Genomic DNA, 19,760 nt, shown 5'->3' on the forward strand with positions numbered 1-19,760 from the left:
AATATCTGTTGGCTTATACTATTTTTAGGAAACTATATTCAGAACAATGAATTTTTTTCTTGGGTATTTTAATGACTTTACATGCAAATTTAAACAGTGGAAAATTTTGATAACATTTAAAATGAAAGTAAAATATATATAGGTTACAATTTGCATTTTATTGTAATTTGATTTGTAATAAATGTAACTTGATAATCAGTTAAAAATTTAGTTATTAATTATTACTGTAGAATAAGTGAATAAATCTATCATCATAAAATAATACATAGCTCTAGAAGCTAATGATAAGATTCAAAATTTTTTAAGACTCAGTAAGTTAAAAAAAAAAAATACTAATAAATTTGAGTTTAAAAGAAATTTATCAATTTTTCAACGACATTGAACAAATTGATTTAAAAAATAATAAAAGCATTCATTTTTTGTAATTTAAAGAAAAACTTTTAATGACATATTTTATATTTTGAACTGTACATTTTGTGTTTATCGGTTTTTTAACAATTATAAAACTCAGTTACTCAGAGATATGTTTTATACTAATTTTGCATAATAATGGTTTAAACAAATGTTTTTTTTTATCACCTTTATAATAAAATATAATCAAAACCTTTATGATAATACTAAATTTAAATGTCTGAAATCGATGCAGATTAATACATATTAAATTTTTCAAATTATGGTACCAACTCAAAAGTATAAATGTTTGATGCAAAAAAACTAACGTGAATGGTAAAATAAAAAATTTAATCTTTGTTAGATTAAAATTTTTAGTTCTGCTATAATTACAGTACTTCTGTTTCTTTATACTAAATTATTTTTTTAAGGTTAGCATTGTTAATTTCAGAAAACAATTTTCATGTCCAAATGTATAACTGCATATTTTTTTAACCAGATAAAATTTTTTAATATCTTGAATTGATGAAAGCTACTTATAGTGATATATAACAGTTCAATTTTATTACTGATAGTAGATGATAATAGATGCCTAAAAGTATTGTAAGCCAAAATCAATGTATATAAATTTATAAAAAGTCAGCCGTAAACCAAAGAATGTAGTATAACTAATTCAAACAATTGACCTATATATATTTATTTATTGATGCATGTGGGCATTTTTAATCTTTGTAAAAAGACATTAAGATTTGTTCAAGAAAAATCAGTAGTTTTTGACTTTTATGTATGTAATGCGGGTACACTTATAGACTGATATTACTAATGCTTAGTATTAGCCAGCTTAATACTGTAAATTTAAAACAAATTATTGTGCTTATATTTGTTCCTATGATCATGGACTAGCATTCATATTATATATATGTGTGAATGAATATAACTGCTGTGAAAATATGTATATACTGAGTTTTGAATGTTGTGAAAAATAGATCAATATTTAATACTACTTAGTCATTAGTAGATAAGTCACTTAATTATAAAATTTACTATATTAAATGCGACAAAAAATATTAAGACATAATTAAAATTAAACTAATTTAAAATTATGCTTAGAATTATTATTAAACCTACAATAATATGAAGGTGTAAAGATAGCAATAAAATAACCTTTTTAACTCATTATTGAAAACAAAAACCATAAAATAAAATTCAGTTTAAAAAATTAATACAATTTATAAAATTTTCAGGAACCATTGTATTACAGTTAATGAAAAAGAATTTGTACACATACTACAGTCTAATTTTATGTTTTCAAAATTAACTTTACTTTAACCTTGTTTAAAAAATGAACTATATTTTTGAAACACATAATCTCTGTACATTTTAAGAGTTTTTTTTTTTTAATAAGTGGAACCAATCATATAGTTTTTTCTATTTTCTTAAAATCTAAAGTAACTTACCCTAAATGTTTAATCTGTTCTTCCACTTGGATTTTCAAAGAGTCAAATATTTTGAAAATAGTAAAGTGTTTTAGTTTAGGAATAATGTAATATATAGTGTGTTTAATGTTTGCTGAAGTTCAAAACTAGTCCACTACTTAGATATTTTCCTGTGATAGAAATGTATGAAAAATGTGTGTGTACTCTTTTCATACGGTATCATATTTCATGTGAAATGTGTATCACTCTCAAATCAAAGACGTTCGCAATTGGCGAAAAACTTGTTTGTTCATTTTGAAATGTACCAACATTGTATAAATATATGTGAAATGTAAAATATTACTTTATATGTGAATAAAACTTTTTTTTATTGAAACTCTTAAGATCATTGTTTTCACTTCAGCATACACTTTGAATTAAAATGAAATTAGTTAAAAATAACATGAAATTTTTTAGTAATATATTTTTACTGATAATTATGCATTTCATTTATTGGCAGTAGATTTCATTTTATAAACTGTCAGTAAAAAAAGAGTATTTTCATAATCATGTTCTTAGTCACAAAAATTTGCAAAACCACGCAGAAAAATTTATTATTTTGTGGCTTTAATAAAATGCTAATAATTATTATTATATCAATGAGATTTTAGAATATGACAAACAATCTGTAAGTAGTAGATATAGATTAATTAGGAAAATTTCTTTCTTAGCATTTAATATGGCACTTGTAATAAATTAATTTACTTTTAGTCATTATTTTCCAATTTGTCAATTACTAAACCTTGAAGTATGATAACTTGATTTTTTTCAATGAGGTCCTGATCTATGTTCAATTTTATGCTAATTATTCTTGATTTTAATTTTTTTTAAATGTTTTTTTAATGAAAATGACTGGGCCATTTGCAGCTTAAAAAAGCAAATAATTAAAAAATTTATAAAAATAAAGGAAATTGGGGTAAGATATTGTTATGCTCTGGAAATCTTGCCCATTGTTTTGCAATCTATTCACAATGAAGGGAGTAAAAAGTACATTTGACTAAAAATAGTAAAATGATGAACCTAATACTAATTAACAACATTAAAACGATGCAACCAAGCAAATATAAATATAGGCAATAAAACAATTTATTTTTACAAAATTTACAAAGTTTTTCTCAGTAAATACATTTGTTGTAAATGCAATAAATACCTATTGTTTATGGTACAGTCTCATAACATGACATGTGAAGTTTAGATATAACAAGAAATGTTGGATATTCTATAATTTTCTTATACTTGAAATTGGACTTCAAGCTTTTATTTAGTTCCAGAATATGGTACCTGTAAAACAAAGGACAAAATATATAAAAAAAAGAATAAATAAAATTAAATAAATATAATTAATTAATAAAAAAATAACCGAGTTTGGAATATTTTTGTCCTTATATATACATTCCTTAGTACATAAAAACTTAGAATTTAAATTTTCACCCCTTAAAAATGTCTTTCAGCTTTCTAGTTTTAAGCAATTAGCACATTACAGTGTTACAACAGTTAATAACTACAAAATGTATATTTTATACACAAAGTAGAAAATTATTGTAAAATGCTAACTTCATAGAATAGTTTGATTAAATATATTTCCAATTTCAAATATTTCATAAAAATATTTTTTTGGGGTAAATATTATCTTAAAATAATAGTAATAGCTTGTAAATTATGGAAACTTTAAAAGTTAATTTCTGGTTATTTTTCATAAAAAAAATTTGAAGGTATAATACAATTAAATATAAGATATTTATTTTTAACATTATGTTGGGAAAAAAAACAATATTGAAACAATCATGAAATAAGAGGATTTTAATAATAGTACATTTCACAAAAATTATATTTATTCTTATTATATATTGGGGGAGTATGTGTAAATAACTTATAAGAACTAGAATTTTTTTTAATTTACTTATAACCAGACAAAAATGTAATTCCTCTAAATAAATATATAACTTTATTTTTTTAAAAAACAAATTCAGATTCTTGATCCTCTTGCATATTTTTGCCATAACTTGAGAATTTTTTAAATTAATGGGAAAATATTTGCACACAATCATGAAATTCATTTATCCAAAAATAACTTTATGCAAAAATAATTTTAAATTGTAAAGTATAAGAATGTAAATTTAAACTGCAAAATAAAAAATTCGAATGAAATCAGTTGAACAGTTTGAAACCAAACTTGAGACACCAAATTTTAAATACACAACTTTTTTGAAACTATTATTTAGGGTGTTCACCCTTTTTTTCACACCTTACACAAATAATAGATCATGAATAACTAATTTGCAGCAAGACAACTGTGATTTATATTTCTTTCCTAACTTGGACATACTATTAAAATATCTCCCTAGTAAGATATGCAACTTTCTTATGAGAAACATATAATTTGTATTTGCTGGTTAAATAAAAAAACAAAAATTGATTTGATCTAGATCAAATTTGTAGCTTTCTTCTAAGCAAAAGCAATCAGCATCTGCTATTTTAAATTGCACGAAGTAAAAAGAATGCATACTAACTAGAAAAAAATATTTAACTATATTAACCAACCACAGGGGGAGACAATAATAACTTACATATTTTTTCTGATAAGGAGGTATATGGGTTTAAGAAAAATCTGAAATATGCTTTTTCATAACAGAACATTCGTGCATAAAGGTACAAAATTTTTTGCAAATGATTTAAATTTTAGTTAGTGTCATTTTCTTGGTGTGGAAATGTCACTACTGTTGCCGCCATGAAAAGATAAATTTACCAATAAAATTAAGCATCTATAAAAATGATCCATCTGATATAATTATGAGTAAAAATATTTATCAATAATGAATGATAAAGCTATTTTGCATCTAAGTTTGCATTTAATTTTATACCATAAACACTAGTTGTATACATACTCTAATTAGCTTTAAAAGATGAGAAGTTTCTTTGTTTGAGATGCTTGCTTTTTTTAAAATAACTTCCCTTGATAGCATTGTCGCTAGTGCACTCAATTGCAACTTGAGTTTGTAGTGTCAAAAAGAGCTCTCCTGAGTGCACAGCCAAATTATTCAACAAAAAATAAGCACTTTTTAAGCACTCAAAAGATATTTTTAAGCACTTTAAAAAAGCATAATTGGGCAGAGTTGGAAAATTTTTGACAATTGACGGTTTTATCTCGTTTCAACCATCATGTCAAAAAAAAAAACTTTTGACATTGTTTTTGACAAGTGTTAAAAATCATGAAGTTTTGAATAATATAAAACGAATGACGTTTTCATACGCTGCTGACTGACAATACACCGAAATAGATTGGGGTTGAATGAATTGCGAAAACGTTGAAATAGAAAAATGTGAACTGCATAATTCGCAACTAAAATCAACATGGTAAAGGAAAAATCTCATTTTGAAAAAGGGAAAATTAAGCACTTTTAAAAAACACCCAATGAAAAAAGCACCTTAAAGGGCTTTTAAAAAAACAAAAATAAGCACCTTTAAGACACTTTTAAAAACGCTACGCACCCTGGATCTCTAAATAAGAGCCGCACACAGATATTTCAAATTTATTCTGCTTATTTATTTTGTTAAATTTTTTGTTTTGATATTTTTTTATTTTTCCTTATTTGATCTTCTCGGTATTTGGTGCAGATGTTTGCATGGTCACTGGGACAGGTTTTAATGGTTTTTCCGAAAGGTTTTCTTCAACACAAAGTCTATGGAAAAATTCTGTACCTCTTAAAAGTGGTTGCTACACGGAGGTGGTCTTTCCTGCAGGTTTCACTGTATATCTTTTTTAACACTGTAAAAAGATTATCAACTTTTTTTAAAATGTACAAAGATCCTTATCTCATTAATCTTTTTCTCAGTTTGGAAGTGCAAGAAGATTGCACAGCAGATTTTTGTACAAATATACAAAAGTGATTTCATAGTAACAGTTAAAGGGCTAATGGTTAGATCATAATTATTACTTACTGATCCATTTTTGAAGGGCTATTTCCATCCTTCATTAAAATAGCTATTTCTGAAAATTTTAATGAATGGTAATAAGAAAGTTTCTCATTTGAATGCTCTGATTTTTCATTGATGTACTTATCAACACAACTTCCAAGGATTTCATCTTCATCAACTCTAAAAAATAGAAATGTTAAACGTTAATTTATTATAAATAAAAACTTAGTTACATCTTATTATTACATGTAATATCGCAGATTTGAAATAAACAATCACATATTAGCATATAAAAAATAATGATTTGAAAATCAGTTAAATTTTACACTAATTTGTCCAAAACATAAAAATAGATAATTAATTAATAAAAAAGAATAAATTTATTGACCTCTCTCTTTTAGTAAATTTTTTATTACTCTTATTCATGAAGCAGAAAGCAAGAAAATTTTTTATACTTAAAAAGAACATAAAAAGAAAGCAAAAACATAACAATGAAAATCTTATCAATTCATTTCAATATTGCAATTATAAATCTGAATGTTAAAAAGTAATTTATGATAATATGACATAGAAAAAAAAGTTGTACATAAATAAATTTTGATTTTTTTTCTTCTTATATTGCATATTGATTTTTTAATAAATTTACTGACATGTTTTATTATTTTTTTAAACATGTTTTTCTAGAATAATTTTGAAAAATTGTTTGCAAAACTGCAGTTAAAATAATTAACAATTATTATTATACAACAACTAAAAAACAATTTATTGTGTCATTTAAAAAATTAAGGAAATAAAAATTATCTAATACTTTTTTGATTTTAGCTTGTTTTTCAGTATTTAATAATAAAATATTTTAATTCAATTTTTATGAAATATATATGCAAATGCATAATTCAAATATGCATTAATATTAAACATTTTATTATTTAGTACAACATTTTCAAAAACATTGTCATCATTTTTTTGTAATATTTACATTTTTTCTTAAAAACTTATTAAAGATATTTTCAATTTTTCAATACAATTTTAAATCTGTTAACTTTTAATTGAAAAAAAAACCCATAATTTTGCTTATCACTGTAACTTATACCAACTGCATTTGTTTAAAATCAAATCTTAAATAACTCTCAGACCAACTAATGTGCTTAAACTTAGCCTTAATTTTACTTCTTTTCTCCAATTTAACAGCCCTTAATGAATTTTTCTCTTCTCTTATAAACAAAGAAGACTTGTTCCACAAAAACTTGAACATGAGAGCATGTGAGGATTGCCATTACAAGTTAAAATAACTATAATATAATATATGCTAACAATTTCATTATATTTTTTTCAGATCAAAAGCACTGTTCCAATATTTTTATCAATGGCAATATTTTCAGTTTCTCCGAGAAACATCAAGTTATTAGTTAATGAAATTGCCCCTATTGTGTGTAGTAGTAATGTAAAAAAAAAAAAAAAAAAAAANAAAAAAAAAAAAAAAAAAAAAAAAAAAAAAAAAAAAAAAAAAAAAAAAAAAAAACAGTAGTTGGTAATGTAAAAAAAAATTATAATATAGAATAATTTTTAAATATATAGGAGGCGTTTTTAACTATTTATAAAAAGACTTATAAAGTGAAACCTCTTGGGAGTGACCACTCTCTGTTCCACAGTAAAATGATCATTAATGGAGTTTGGTTGTTTTTAGGGGTTATTTCCATTGACTTCAAAATGTTATCAAAGGTACATGATTTTTCTCAAATGATTTTAATTTAAATCAGAGTAATTTTCTTGGTGCAAAAATGCCACTTGTATTGGCATTATGAAAATCAGATCAATGATTAAAATTTAGCGTAACAGAAATGATACCTATCAATAAAATTATGTCTAAATATAAATTTATCAATTATCAATGATAGAACTATTTAATAAATCTCTGTTAAAATAAAAAATTATGTTTTTTGTTTCAGTATGTATTTAATTTTATACCAAAAAGATTTACAAGATGCATGTTTGAAATACTTAGTTTTTTACAAAATAACTTTTTTTTAAAAATTTAACTTTCAACTCTAAAAATAAATCATTGCTAGCATAATCTTAATGCACTTCTACTGCAACATGAGGTTGCAGATCTCTTACAGAGAGCGTCAAAAAAGAACTCTCCAAATAAAAGCACATTTTAATCTACTTATTTGTTTGAAAATATTTTTTGTTTTGATATTTTTCGTGTTTCATTATTTCATCTTTTCTGTATTTGGGGGAGATGTTTTAATAGTCTATCCTATAGGTTTTCTTCAACACTAAATCTATGGAAAAAATTCCGTACCTCCAAAAAGTGGTCTTAAATAGAGGAGGTCACCACATAAACGTGGTCTTTCCTGGAGGTTTCACTGTGCGTATATATTTATATAAAGACATCTATATTTTATAAGGCCACCAGTCCTATAATGATGCTTAATCAGTTTTGGTAATAGGTACTAACTGAAATAATATAAGCTGTATACAAAAAAGCAGAATTATTGGAGAAATGGTACTAATTCAATTAGGAAAAAAAGTAAAAAATTTAAACCATTTTGGGCACCAATGATGCTCAATTAGTTTTGGTTATAAGTATTAATCAAAATAAAAAAGTAAACATTAAAAAGCCAAATTATTTGTACTAATTTGTTTAGGAGAAAATTAAAAATTCTACATACAATTTTTTGATGCCAATGATGCTTAATAATTTTGGTAATAAGTACTAATAGAAATAAAAAAGTAAGCTATGTACAAAAAAAGCAAAAATTAATAGAGAAATGGTACTGGTTCAGTTAGGAGAAATTGCCATGCTATTATTGTCACCAATGATGCTTAATTTTGGCATGGTAATTGGAGCAGATTTGATAGGTACCAAGTATACTAATTTAGGTATAAACCATTTTATGAGTAAAATTAGTACCCATTAAAACAGTGTAAAGACTATGCAATTTTATTTTAGATACTGTGGAAATGGGTTTTTATGATCACTCCAAGATATAAGCAGAGGATAAAATTGCTTGATTGCGGTACATTAAAAAAAAAAATTTTTTTTTAAGGGCAGACACTGAACTTATCACTCTTCTCTATGGAAGGTGCTGGAAGTGCTCATTTCACATTAGTACCTGATGAGCACCTTGACACCAAAGTTATGGAGGCGAGCAACATTACCTACACACTGCAACAGATATCTGTTCATAGGGTGGACCACATTCACACATAACAGAGGACAGCGCAGAGAGAAAAACACCTAGGCTCTAAGAAGGATTTGAATCTACAGCCGTTGGCTTCACAGTCAGGCACGCTAACCTCTCGGCCACCTGGCCAACATTTTAAATATCATGAGTTGGCCTAGAGCAGCAGCATTAAGACAGATGATACTGAATACAGTTAAACTTTATTTTAAAGGAATGAACTACTAAAAATGTGTTCTGTTGAATCTAATAACGTAAAGCCACAGGAGCAACAGACAGTAACAAAAAAAACATTGGGATTATTTTAGTTTTATTAATTGTATGTTTTTGTCATTTATTGTTGATTTATTTATTGATTGTTTACCTTTTTCAGCCTGTACGGAGAATGGGAGAAACTATAATAGACCAACCACATAGCAGATGGTAGAAAAATAAATAGATAAACAGTTACCTCGATGCACATTGTAATAAAAACCTAACAAAAACATACAGAAATTCAATGCGTTTTGCAGATAAAAAAAATTTAATTTGTACTACTAACTCTGTTAAATGTTAAGAAAAGTAATAAAATCAAAAGAAATTACCTTTCATCAACACATGAAAATTCAACATGAGGAAATTCCCATTCAACTCTCCAGAAGATTTTTTTGTCACTGAGAATAAAGATTAATAACCATCAAATCACCACATAAATAATAATAAAAGTAATAATTTGCTGATAAAAATTTGCTTTAAGTAAAAATGATAATACATGTTAAGACAAAAAGACATTGAAAAAGATTTTAAACAACATTTTGAATGAAATATATTGATTCGAAATGAACAAAAAAAAGTGTAAGACTTAGTATATATATATAATTAAATAATACATATATTGTGTTCATACCTTTCTTACAAGGGCGCCGGCAGCGGGGTGCAAGGGGGTGCACTTGCACCCCCCTGCCTTTTTTTAAACAATTAAAGAGATACAGAAAAAAAATTTGTAATAAATTTTTTTATTAAACATATTTTTATTGAAAAACAAATAATTTAGTAATTATTGATGCATAACAATTAAAAAATTATTTAATCAAATAAGAACTGTAATCGTCTTGTTTGCTGTCCAAATCAGTTTATAACTTTTTCAATGAGTCATCTTTGATTCTTTTCTTATGCACACTGAGCATGCACAAACTTGATAGATATCTAAGCTATATTTTTAAATTTCATTTCATAAAATATAAGAAATATTATATTTTCTATTAGTTATTTAGTTTAACAAAGGTGTATAACACAAACTGACTTCTCACAACTGTGAAACTTCATCAACACAATAAATACCAATGTTAATCGTGCGCAAACACATTAGTATACGAAACTACTGTTTGTAGTTATTTTTGTTTCAAAGTCAGTAGCTATACCAACGCCATCAATGCAGTTTCTCGTGGCAAAATTTGCAAGTACACGAAATTCGTACTTTTTTGAAAAATATCTTGTTAACAATGAAGAAATGTATATTGAAAAAATTAAAAAATGAAAGTATATGTAATAACAAAACAAAATGTAATAACAGAATATTTAAAAAATAATAAATTTTTTTGGAGGGGGGGGGGGTAGTTTGTTAGAGAGTTGCACCCCCTTTTATATTATTCTGCCGGTGCCCTTGCTCTCTTATAAAACTATAAAGATTATGAATATAGGTAGCGTCTAACCCTATCTTGTGCTAAGGAATTGTTAAGCATTTACAAGTTTTTGATTGTTTTGAAACTGATTTTTTTTTTGAGCTATGCTCGTTATATTTGGTATAGAATTGTTGTTTCTTGTAAAATTTAAATGTTTTCGTTTTGTTAAACTTTGTTATGTTTACTCTTAAATGTTGTTTTGATGCTTTTAGTATTTATAATAAATTTTTTCAATTAAGATGCCAAATAGGGTAGCTGTTTTTACGTTTTCTATTTGCTACTACTTGTCCTATTAGTTTCAAGAAATGAAAACAATATATTAAAAGAAATAGTCTTAGTTACATTACTGGGCTTATAAACAGCATAATTACAATAAAAAGTAAGCAAAAGTGTTTTCAAGTAATGTTATCATCAATTAATGAAGCTGTTTCTGTTTCCTATTTGCGACTACCAGCCCTATTAGTTTTAAGAAATAAAAACAATATATTTTAATAAAATATTCCTATTTAAATTTGTAGGCTTAGAAGCAGCATAATTACAATAAAATCAAGCAATGTGTTTTCAATTGATGCTTTATAAAAACGAATTTTTTCCTTATTTTCTACATACAAGAAAAAAAATTTTACACGTGTAAACTCTTTTTTTTAAAACTAAATGCTGAGAAAAAATTCTTTTTTATCAAAAATAAAGTAAATTTTTTTAAATTTTATTTATGCTATATTAAGAAATTTTTTTTGCCCAAAATCTTCATGCTCACGAAATATTTTGTAATTTCTACACTCATACACATAACTCTAAGATAAAAACTTTTCCTTCAAAAACATTTTAATATAAAATATCTAGTTTTAAAGGCAGACATATTAATCATTATATAGATTGCTTCAAAATAACAGGACAAAAATTAAAGAGCTAAACAGGAATAGAAATTAAAAAGGGGGACAGACAGAAGGATAACACAACATAAGTTTAACATGCATGGGAAATGTACAAAACTTATTCTACACTGTATTTCCACACGTTATAAATAATACAGGAGAAAAAAAATGCTTAAAATTATGGCCCAGAAGCCTAGAGACAAACATTGTTGTTATGATGGACCTTTTCTAATATTGGAACATAAAGTTTAGCTGCTTCCGATAGCTTTTACTACTCTATGTTATGGGATTTTTGATCTTTCCTTTTTAATGCCTTCGTTGCTCCTATGTTTCGGCCATATCATTTTGAAGATGGTATTTATTACACAATAAATTATGATATTTATAAACAATTTAGTAAGAAAAAGAGGGCCTTTAGAAATATGAAGTAAAAGTTCTTGTAAAATTTTAATTTCACATCATTTTTAAACATGGTTTCCACTCAATAAGAGAAAAAAAAATAATTCCTCGACTTTTCCAGGTATATCACAAAAATTTTGAAGAAAATCCACAGCATATTTTAGGCCACAGCTATGCAATTTTTCATTAAAAGACTGATTTTTTACTTGTAATGACAAATATTAGATTTTGTAAGCAAAAAAATATCATTGAATGAGGATTGAAGCATGGAGATTTTACTAAAATGCAAAACTTAGAATTATTTAACTCAAATCTCAAAATCTGGTTACTGTTACTGATGTTTCTGATACAGGTTATTTCCTATGTATGATGTAGGAATTTTACTGGTTGTTGCAAAAAACTGAAACTTTTTCGGTTTTTTAGAGTCAAAATAAAATTTCCTGACAATTTCAGGCTTTCCCTGACCTGTGAGTTTCCCTGACCTGAAATGTTATCAAGTTTTCAAATTATGCATTAAAATTCAACCACCAACACTAAAACAAATGCATGTTAAATAAACAACCAATGAACAATGAATTTCTTTAATATAAAAAAATAAACTAGTTGAATTGAAGTAAAACAGAATTTAAATAATATATGTATGTTTACATCTTTTAAAAATATACCTACCCATATCTAAGATACGTAGTGTTGCGTGCTCGCTTGGAAAATGCCACAGGTAATATTTGCAAATCTGTTTTGCGCAATCTTGCAACCAATTGCAATTTAAATAAATGCTGAAAGAAGAGAAGAACAATTTTTAATATTGATTAAAATAAAATTAATTTCAATAAAAAATATTTATGCGACAGTCTGCACCAACTGAAATTTATCTCCAATTCCAATCACACTTAAAAAAACATACTATCACAGTAATTAGTCTTGGTTATGGAAGCAAGAAATACACACAGAAAAATGTCTGAAATTTAAACTAAATGTGAAATTTATAAAATACAATAGAGCGTAGATTATCCAAGCTAAGCACAAAAGCTGAAGTGCTAATTATCCAGGATTTAGTTAACAAAAAAGTCAGATATAGAGACAATCTAAAAATTGCCTACAGTATTATTCTGTAGGTTACTTCATGCTTTTTCCAGTCTGTGGACTGACAATTGTAGTTTTTAGAGCTGAACTTAAATCATGCTCATAAACGGAAAAAGAAGAATTTTGTTTCTTTACTGGAGAAACTAGTTCAAACAAAATTTATGGTCCTTGTTTGAACTAATTTAGTGAATAATTTGGTTAATTAACTTCCAGATAAACCATGTTCCACTGCATCTCGAAATCATGAAATAATAATAATTGTACAAAACCAACTGATACAGTTTACAAACTGGAAAATGGTGATATTTTTTATCAATCTAAGGGAAAAACTAATTAGCTGTACTACAACTCTCTCATATGGATCCATGAAATAAATTTTATTTTTCTTACTTAGAAAACACTGGATGAGTCAACTTACAACTATCATGTCAAATATAAATAAATAAATAAAAAAATATCTACAATAACTACTATTGATCAAAATAGCTAATTATATTACAAAACACTGGATATACAAAGTTAAACCAGTTGATTTCATAATAGAATTGCATTTATTTCCAAATTAAATGCAATTATTTTTTAAATTTAAATTTCATAATCATTTTGTAAAAAAAAAAAAAATTCTGCAAAATGAACATTTATCAGAGAATCAGAAAGCATGAATTGGCACATTTCAACTTCTCCAACTGAAATGTAATAAATTTAAAAATAATAAATTTTATCAACAAAATATTACTATTACATTCTGCATATACAGACAGTCCCAGTGATCGGAAATAGTGCACTACAGGTAGCGAAACTATTTCAGTCGCGACTTTTTTCCGTAGTTTGTAGTGAAGTGCGCTACTTTTTAACAGAAGTAGAGTAGTGAGTAGTAGAATAAAAAAATCATAAAAAACCCGTAGTTTGTAGCGATTCCTGGCAACTACTTTTAATGTTAGTTAAATAAAGAGACAAAGTTTAAACTCAAAAAATGTTTCCAATCTGATTTGTGCAAATCTTTTGCGGGTTTATCAACATAGGCAATGAGAAGGCCTCTGTGGCTGAGTGTTAATAAGATCTATGTCTGACGCTCGGAAAATATGGTGCCAAAACAGTAGAGTTATTACTCAGAAATCTAATTTGACATATCAGACTTTTTTAAAATTCGATTTCACAGGAACTATATAGTATGTTTTTGTACCTGATTTCATAACTAAAATATTGTCTGCATTAATTAGCATATTTGCAGACACTCCTCAAACATTTAGGATTGAGTCCTAGAATGAGCAGATCAATCCTCCGTAGATTAGAAGTTATTAAGTGTGGTCCGTGTTTTGCTTTTCGCCGGTACCTTATTTCTTTATATAAAAAAGCATTGATCCCTTTTATCACTGTCAAGAAAAGCATAGCGTTTGAAAGTTAAAAGAACAAATTCATAAAAAGAGCTTTAGAGTAAAAAACTAGTTCATAAAACATGAATTAAAACCTCTTAAATTCCCCTAATACTTAAACAAGCCTATTTTATTCAAAATCATTTTGAATATTGGTAAAAACGTAATATACAGAAACATCTTAGTGAATACAATGAAATAGTGGTGTTTTTTACTAAAACTGCTTTTCTGATAAATTAAAAAATATGGCTTTTTATTACATTGCATCAAGTTTCTGAATTTTTCTATTTCCATAAATAACAGAAAATTGGACTTTTCCCCCTCTAAGGGAGAAGGAAAAATTAGTACTCCTTAAGAATTTATTACAATTTAAGGACAAGACTAACCCTCACAATAAGACACCTTCATAGAAATAGGCTATAAAAATTTAAAACCACCTAAGATTCAACATTCATTTGAAATTCCCAATAACTCAATATTAAAATTAGCACAAAAAAATATTAAAATATGTATATTTTTAAACTAACTTGAACAAAAATATTTACAAACTGCTTTTTTTTTCCCCTTTGTTACATACACATGGACATTAATTGAAAAGGATGATATAGGAATGTGGTTACAATATTACATTCCATATTCTATATTTATGTTTAGAATTTTAAATAAATCGATTGATAAAACGATAATAAATTAATAAAACGATTATAAGGTAATATCTTACATGAGGTAAAAGACCAAACAAGAGACCTTTACCCTTCTTCCCTCGTCGAGCTATGTCAATATCTCGGCGCACATCTTCAAGAAAATGAAAATCTAGAACAAGAGAAAAATTCAGGCTTCAAAAGTTATCAGTTTACATATAATATGGCACACACACACACACACACATATATATATATATTGCACTAATAATTTCAAAACAGAAATCCTGCCAAATTTTAAAATAAATTTCTTCCTTTAGGTATTTTTACCAAAGTTAATGAATAGAAAGTTTAAAATATATTGAAATTTGGGCTTCTAACTCCTTAATTCTTTGTTTCGATTTTTTGTGACTTAAAATTCATAACTACAAAAACAAAAGAAAATTCAAATCATAGAGGAAAGAAGGTTTCACGTTGACATGTGGTAAACAGTAATTAATTAACTGTGTGAAAGGTTATTAAGGTCATACTATAAAGGTCATAGCAGGCGTATGCCAATATGTAAAAAGCGTCTGTAGGGCAAACCAGAAATTTTGGTGGTAAGTCTGATTTCAGCCCTGCAGAGAACCGAAAACATAAGGCAGACAAACAGCAGCCATATGTGGCAAATTTTTTAAAAATGTAAGTTTATTAAAACTCATTTCTCCTACATTAATTTAAAATTTGCAAATTGAAAAATCATCACAAATTTTAGCTATATAGTTTGAATTTTATATTTTGAGCCGAATGACTCAGTCTTTTTCTCAAATGGAGAAATTCGCATTTTTCAGAACATAGATGTTCACTTTAAAAGCATCCTCGAGAAGAAAAAGGAATCATAAGGTGAAATTGTAAGTATCTTTGTATTTATTTGTCATATATATATATTAACATCAAGTCCCCTGATTAAAAAAGCCTTTTTTTTTTGTAAAATTAAACTATGTAACACTTAAAAAAAAATTGCAAAAATGTTTCAAAAGCCAATTGATGCATATAAAAATAACATTTTCATATAAAAATGTTTTTTAAATGTGCATGAAATTTCAAATTTTCAATGCAAAATGTAAAACACTTATTTTACATTTTGAGAGTAAGAAGCGTAGAATTTTTTTGAAATAGAGGTGACTGCTACAACTTTTTTTTTATTACAGAAGTAATTTTAAGCTTACAATGTGTGGAAAACTGCGCCATACAGTACAAAATACATCCATAACAAAAAGAAAGAAAAAAAATGAGTATAAAATTCGTAAATATAAAGTATAAAATTCGTTTTAATTTAAATATTTGAATTAATTTTCTTGAGCCCCCCTCTCGGGGGAGACCTGTCCCCTGGCCTGGCAAAGTCTGGAGTCGTCCTTGGTTTTATTGGGGGTAGGGGAATTATATTGAGGCCTTTCATCTACACTTTTGGAAGTTCTATAAAATCTGTTACATATGTTAAAAAAGGTAAACATTAATGTGATTACCGCTATGAAGTTGAGAGTCGTTGAATTCTTCTACCGGAATGAATGCAGTCTTTTCTCTCATCCCATCACAGTTATTTTCCAATTTATGAGCCTTCACACAGTTAACAGAACAAGACAGAATTGAACACTTTGGACATTGATATTTTGAAGGAGCTTGACAAGATGAGCATATTCTAAGAAAATAATAAACCAATAAAATAAAATAAAAATTAAACAAAATTCAATAACAGAAAAGAATACTAGATTCATTTGAATAAAAAATAAACTTTTTACAACATGATAAAACCTTATGTTCAACAAGATTTTACAATATGCAAGAGACAGAGACTAATTTACAATTTACTGGCCATAAATGGATCATTACCCAATATTATAATTTTCATTAAGGCCGTTGGCACCTGAAAAAGGAAGTGAACTGTCTATGGGGAGGAAGAGTGGAGGAAACCTTAGCCCCTGGTGGTCAGTAAAACGGTTAAAACTCCTCAGAAATCTGGGAGNGGCCTTAATTGAATGAAATAGTGGAATCAATAAATGGTACTTTAATAGCTACTATGCAAATATCTTTAAAAATAAGCTTTAATTTTAAAACAAACTAATATTTTTTTAACTTACATCTCTACTAACTAAACATTATCAGTATGTCTTTCACCAACAATCGATTGTATATGCATAGTAAAAGACATGACGGATGAACCCCAAACAAAACATTTCAAACAAAGTTATTGACAATATCTGAATTATAATATGAAAATTAATAGGCATCATAGTCAATATAAGACACACAACCAAGCATGGACTCAATTTCTAAGTCTTAACAGCTTAGACAATGGTAAGTCTTACTAAAACTTAATAACAACAAAGATTTCTAGGAAGTTTCGGCCTTTTAAACATCGAGATTTAGGGTCATCGACCAATTCCATCTACTGAGCATCCTGCAAAAATTATCAAACAGGTAAGCAAAAAATTTAATAGTAACTAACTCCTCTCACAATAAAAACACTATCATTAGCCTTTCGGATATAATATTGTAACTTGACTAGGGATTTGACACCAGATTTAGCTAATCTGCTGAGATATCAAACAATGAGCATTAAAAAGTTATTGTCTTAATATATTTATCTAATTGCTTCAGTAAAATTATTGTTATATAAATTCTTCTTATAATTAACTATGAATTCTGGTTCATAATGACTGTAAGGTGACCACACATAGTGGGAAGCAAAAGGCATATGGGAGGCAAGTTCCTACAGGTTTGCATTAGTATGCATATATCATTTTAAATGGTATTTTGTATGGAAATGCACCTTTCACTCACTCAGAGCATGACCTACCTAACAAGCTGCTTTGAGGAAGAATGATGCCTTATTTGATTTAATGTCAGGGTTGGCTTTCTGCCATGCCAGTGGCAGAAACTGGTTGTAACCGGTAAAAACTGGCATAAACTAGAAAAACCTTTACATTAGTTCTGGTCATTGCTTAATGACATTTTGTTTAAGTAAACTAAAAAATTTAACTGTAACAAACTTTTTAATTCATTGTTTGTAAATATATATTATTTTGTTTACATTAAATATAAAGAGTGCAGTGCAGTATATATAATATTTATATTAAATAAAGAAAAGTTATGTAATAATAAATACTACATTTTAGTTTATTATATTAAACTCTGAAATTCAGAAATTATTATCATTTAACTCTTAATGTAACTGAATAGAGCTACTTTCAAATATTTCTTTTTCTTTTCAAGACATAATTTGCATGACAACAATCCAATTGTTATAACAGTAACAGTTTTAATCTTCGCTGTATGTAAGAGGTAATATAATTGGTTAGATTCACTGATTCCTAAATGTAAACAGCAATTTTACTGATCACTTTGATTAACATTTAAATGTTTTTTCTATGAATTATCCATTGTATATCAATATCAGTACTTAACTTTTATGTCATTTTCTGAATTTCTGCCACAAATGTGGCAGAAAATGGTTTCAGCCATGCCAGTTTTAACGGGTTTCTACCAGTGGTTTTAACCACCTTGGCAGAAACTTGCCAACCTTGTTTAATGTTCTTTAATTTTTCAATTGGTATTCTTGCACTTTTACTTGAAAAATTTTTATAATTAAATATTCAAAATGTAGGCACTCTTTAATAGATATAAATTAGTTAATCATAAAATTCTCTTCATAGGTATTTCTTAACAGAAAACATTCGTTTTAGCTCTTTAAAAGAGCATAACGAAAGAAACAAAAAATTTGACTTCTTTACCTTATTAGTGTGTTACTAATAAATTTATAATAAAATGTACAAATAAATATATATAAATAACATGTTTACATACATAGCTTTCACCCTTACAAATGAACTTTTTGCTACAGTACTAATGACATAGATTTAGAGAAAAATTATTATCAAAATTCAAATATTGAAAAATATTATAAAAGTATAGCAACAGGCTTACTTTTGAAATACAGCACCACTTTTAATTTGTTTTAATTCATCTTTGAACGGTACAATTGGGATATTTTTGTCAACAGGTAAATTAACGGTTTCTTTTTCGCTTTCTGCAATGCAGAGTATCTGTGATGGAGTCAGCACTTCCATTAGCAAAAAATAGACAACAGCTACTTTTTCTGAAATAAAGGGGGGGAAATAAAGCTTTCTAAAATTCAGACAGAATAATATTACCCAAAATAAAAATTTCTGTAATTAATTAAATGAATAATTTAAATTAAAAGTAGTCTTCTAAAAATTAAGAACAAAAAACACTCTTTTAGTTGCGTTCTTCGCGATGTACTCGATTAATCCCTTTAGTAAAACGTAAGATGATAATATCCCCAAGATTCATTTATTACGCAAATCCTTTTAAGCAATAATTGAAACTTTTTTAATGAAAGTTTTAGTTGAAATTATTAATGAATTTATTTGTGTACGAAATATTATATATTTTTAAACTGATATAACCCTTCTTTAAATACCACAATTAAAAAGGCCAATATTTTAAAGATGTATCAAAGAAATCCTATAACATATTTTAACAAATCGGTTTTCGTAAAACAAATTAAAATAAGTTCCTCAAAAGTTTACCAAAAACAATCTAGCATGCGTTCACGTTTTACTCCAAGACATAAACAAAACAATCATACCAGCCAGTCACATTTAAGTTACGGATCTAGTTCAACCAAAAGCGAAACCAACGAAAAGCGAAAAGCTACACTCCACTTGTGGAGCTAGCTGTTGCTTGGCTGCCCGCCTTTTTAA

The 19,760-nt window shown here is 26.7% G+C and overlaps 1 protein-coding gene across 3 annotated transcripts; it reads right to left on the reverse strand.

The window, feature by feature from the left end:
* Positions 1 to 2,933: 2,933 nt before the first annotated feature.
* Positions 2,934 to 19,711, reverse strand: LOC107436290 (box C/D snoRNA protein 1). 3 transcript variants are annotated; one of them, XM_016047935.3, is made up of 8 exons: positions 19,587 to 19,711; positions 18,961 to 19,132; positions 16,503 to 16,675; positions 15,078 to 15,169; positions 12,570 to 12,676; positions 9,550 to 9,618; positions 5,805 to 5,960; positions 2,934 to 3,146 (listed from the first exon to the last, which is right to left on the reverse strand). In XM_016047935.3, exons 2-8 carry the CDS (start codon positions 19,101 to 19,103, stop codon positions 3,023 to 3,025), a joined length of 864 nt encoding a protein of 287 aa, XP_015903421.1. In that variant the 5' UTR covers positions 19,104 to 19,132; positions 19,587 to 19,711; the 3' UTR covers positions 2,934 to 3,022. The 3 variants fall into 3 exon arrangements, with proteins under 3 accessions (XP_015903421.1, XP_015903422.1, XP_015903423.1); XM_016047936.3 differs by having other exon boundaries at positions 19,478 to 19,614; XM_016047937.4 differs by lacking the exon at positions 18,961 to 19,132 and having other exon boundaries at positions 19,587 to 19,672.
* Between the last annotated feature and the right edge of the window lie 49 nt (positions 19,712 to 19,760).

The sequence above is a fragment of the Parasteatoda tepidariorum genome, chromosome 4 (genome assembly GCF_043381705.1).
Source record: "Parasteatoda tepidariorum isolate YZ-2023 chromosome 4, CAS_Ptep_4.0, whole genome shotgun sequence".
Taxonomy (NCBI): Eukaryota; Metazoa; Arthropoda; class Arachnida; order Araneae; family Theridiidae; genus Parasteatoda; species Parasteatoda tepidariorum.

Bases quoted from the DNA above. Each gene is read 5' to 3' on its own strand.
- LOC107436290 (XM_016047935.3), bottom strand. From the start codon at position 19,103: ATGGAAGTGCTGACTCCATCACAGATACTCTGCATTGCAGAAAGCGAA. The intron at 16,676-18,960 runs GTAAGCCTGTTG...TTATTTTCTTAG, and splicing joins AGTGGTGCTGTATTTCAAAA to AATATGCTCATCTTGTCAAG. The intron at 3,147-5,804 runs GTAAGTAATAAT...TTTGTTTTACAG, and splicing joins AGCCCTTCAAAAATGGATCA to GTACCATATTCTGGAACTAA.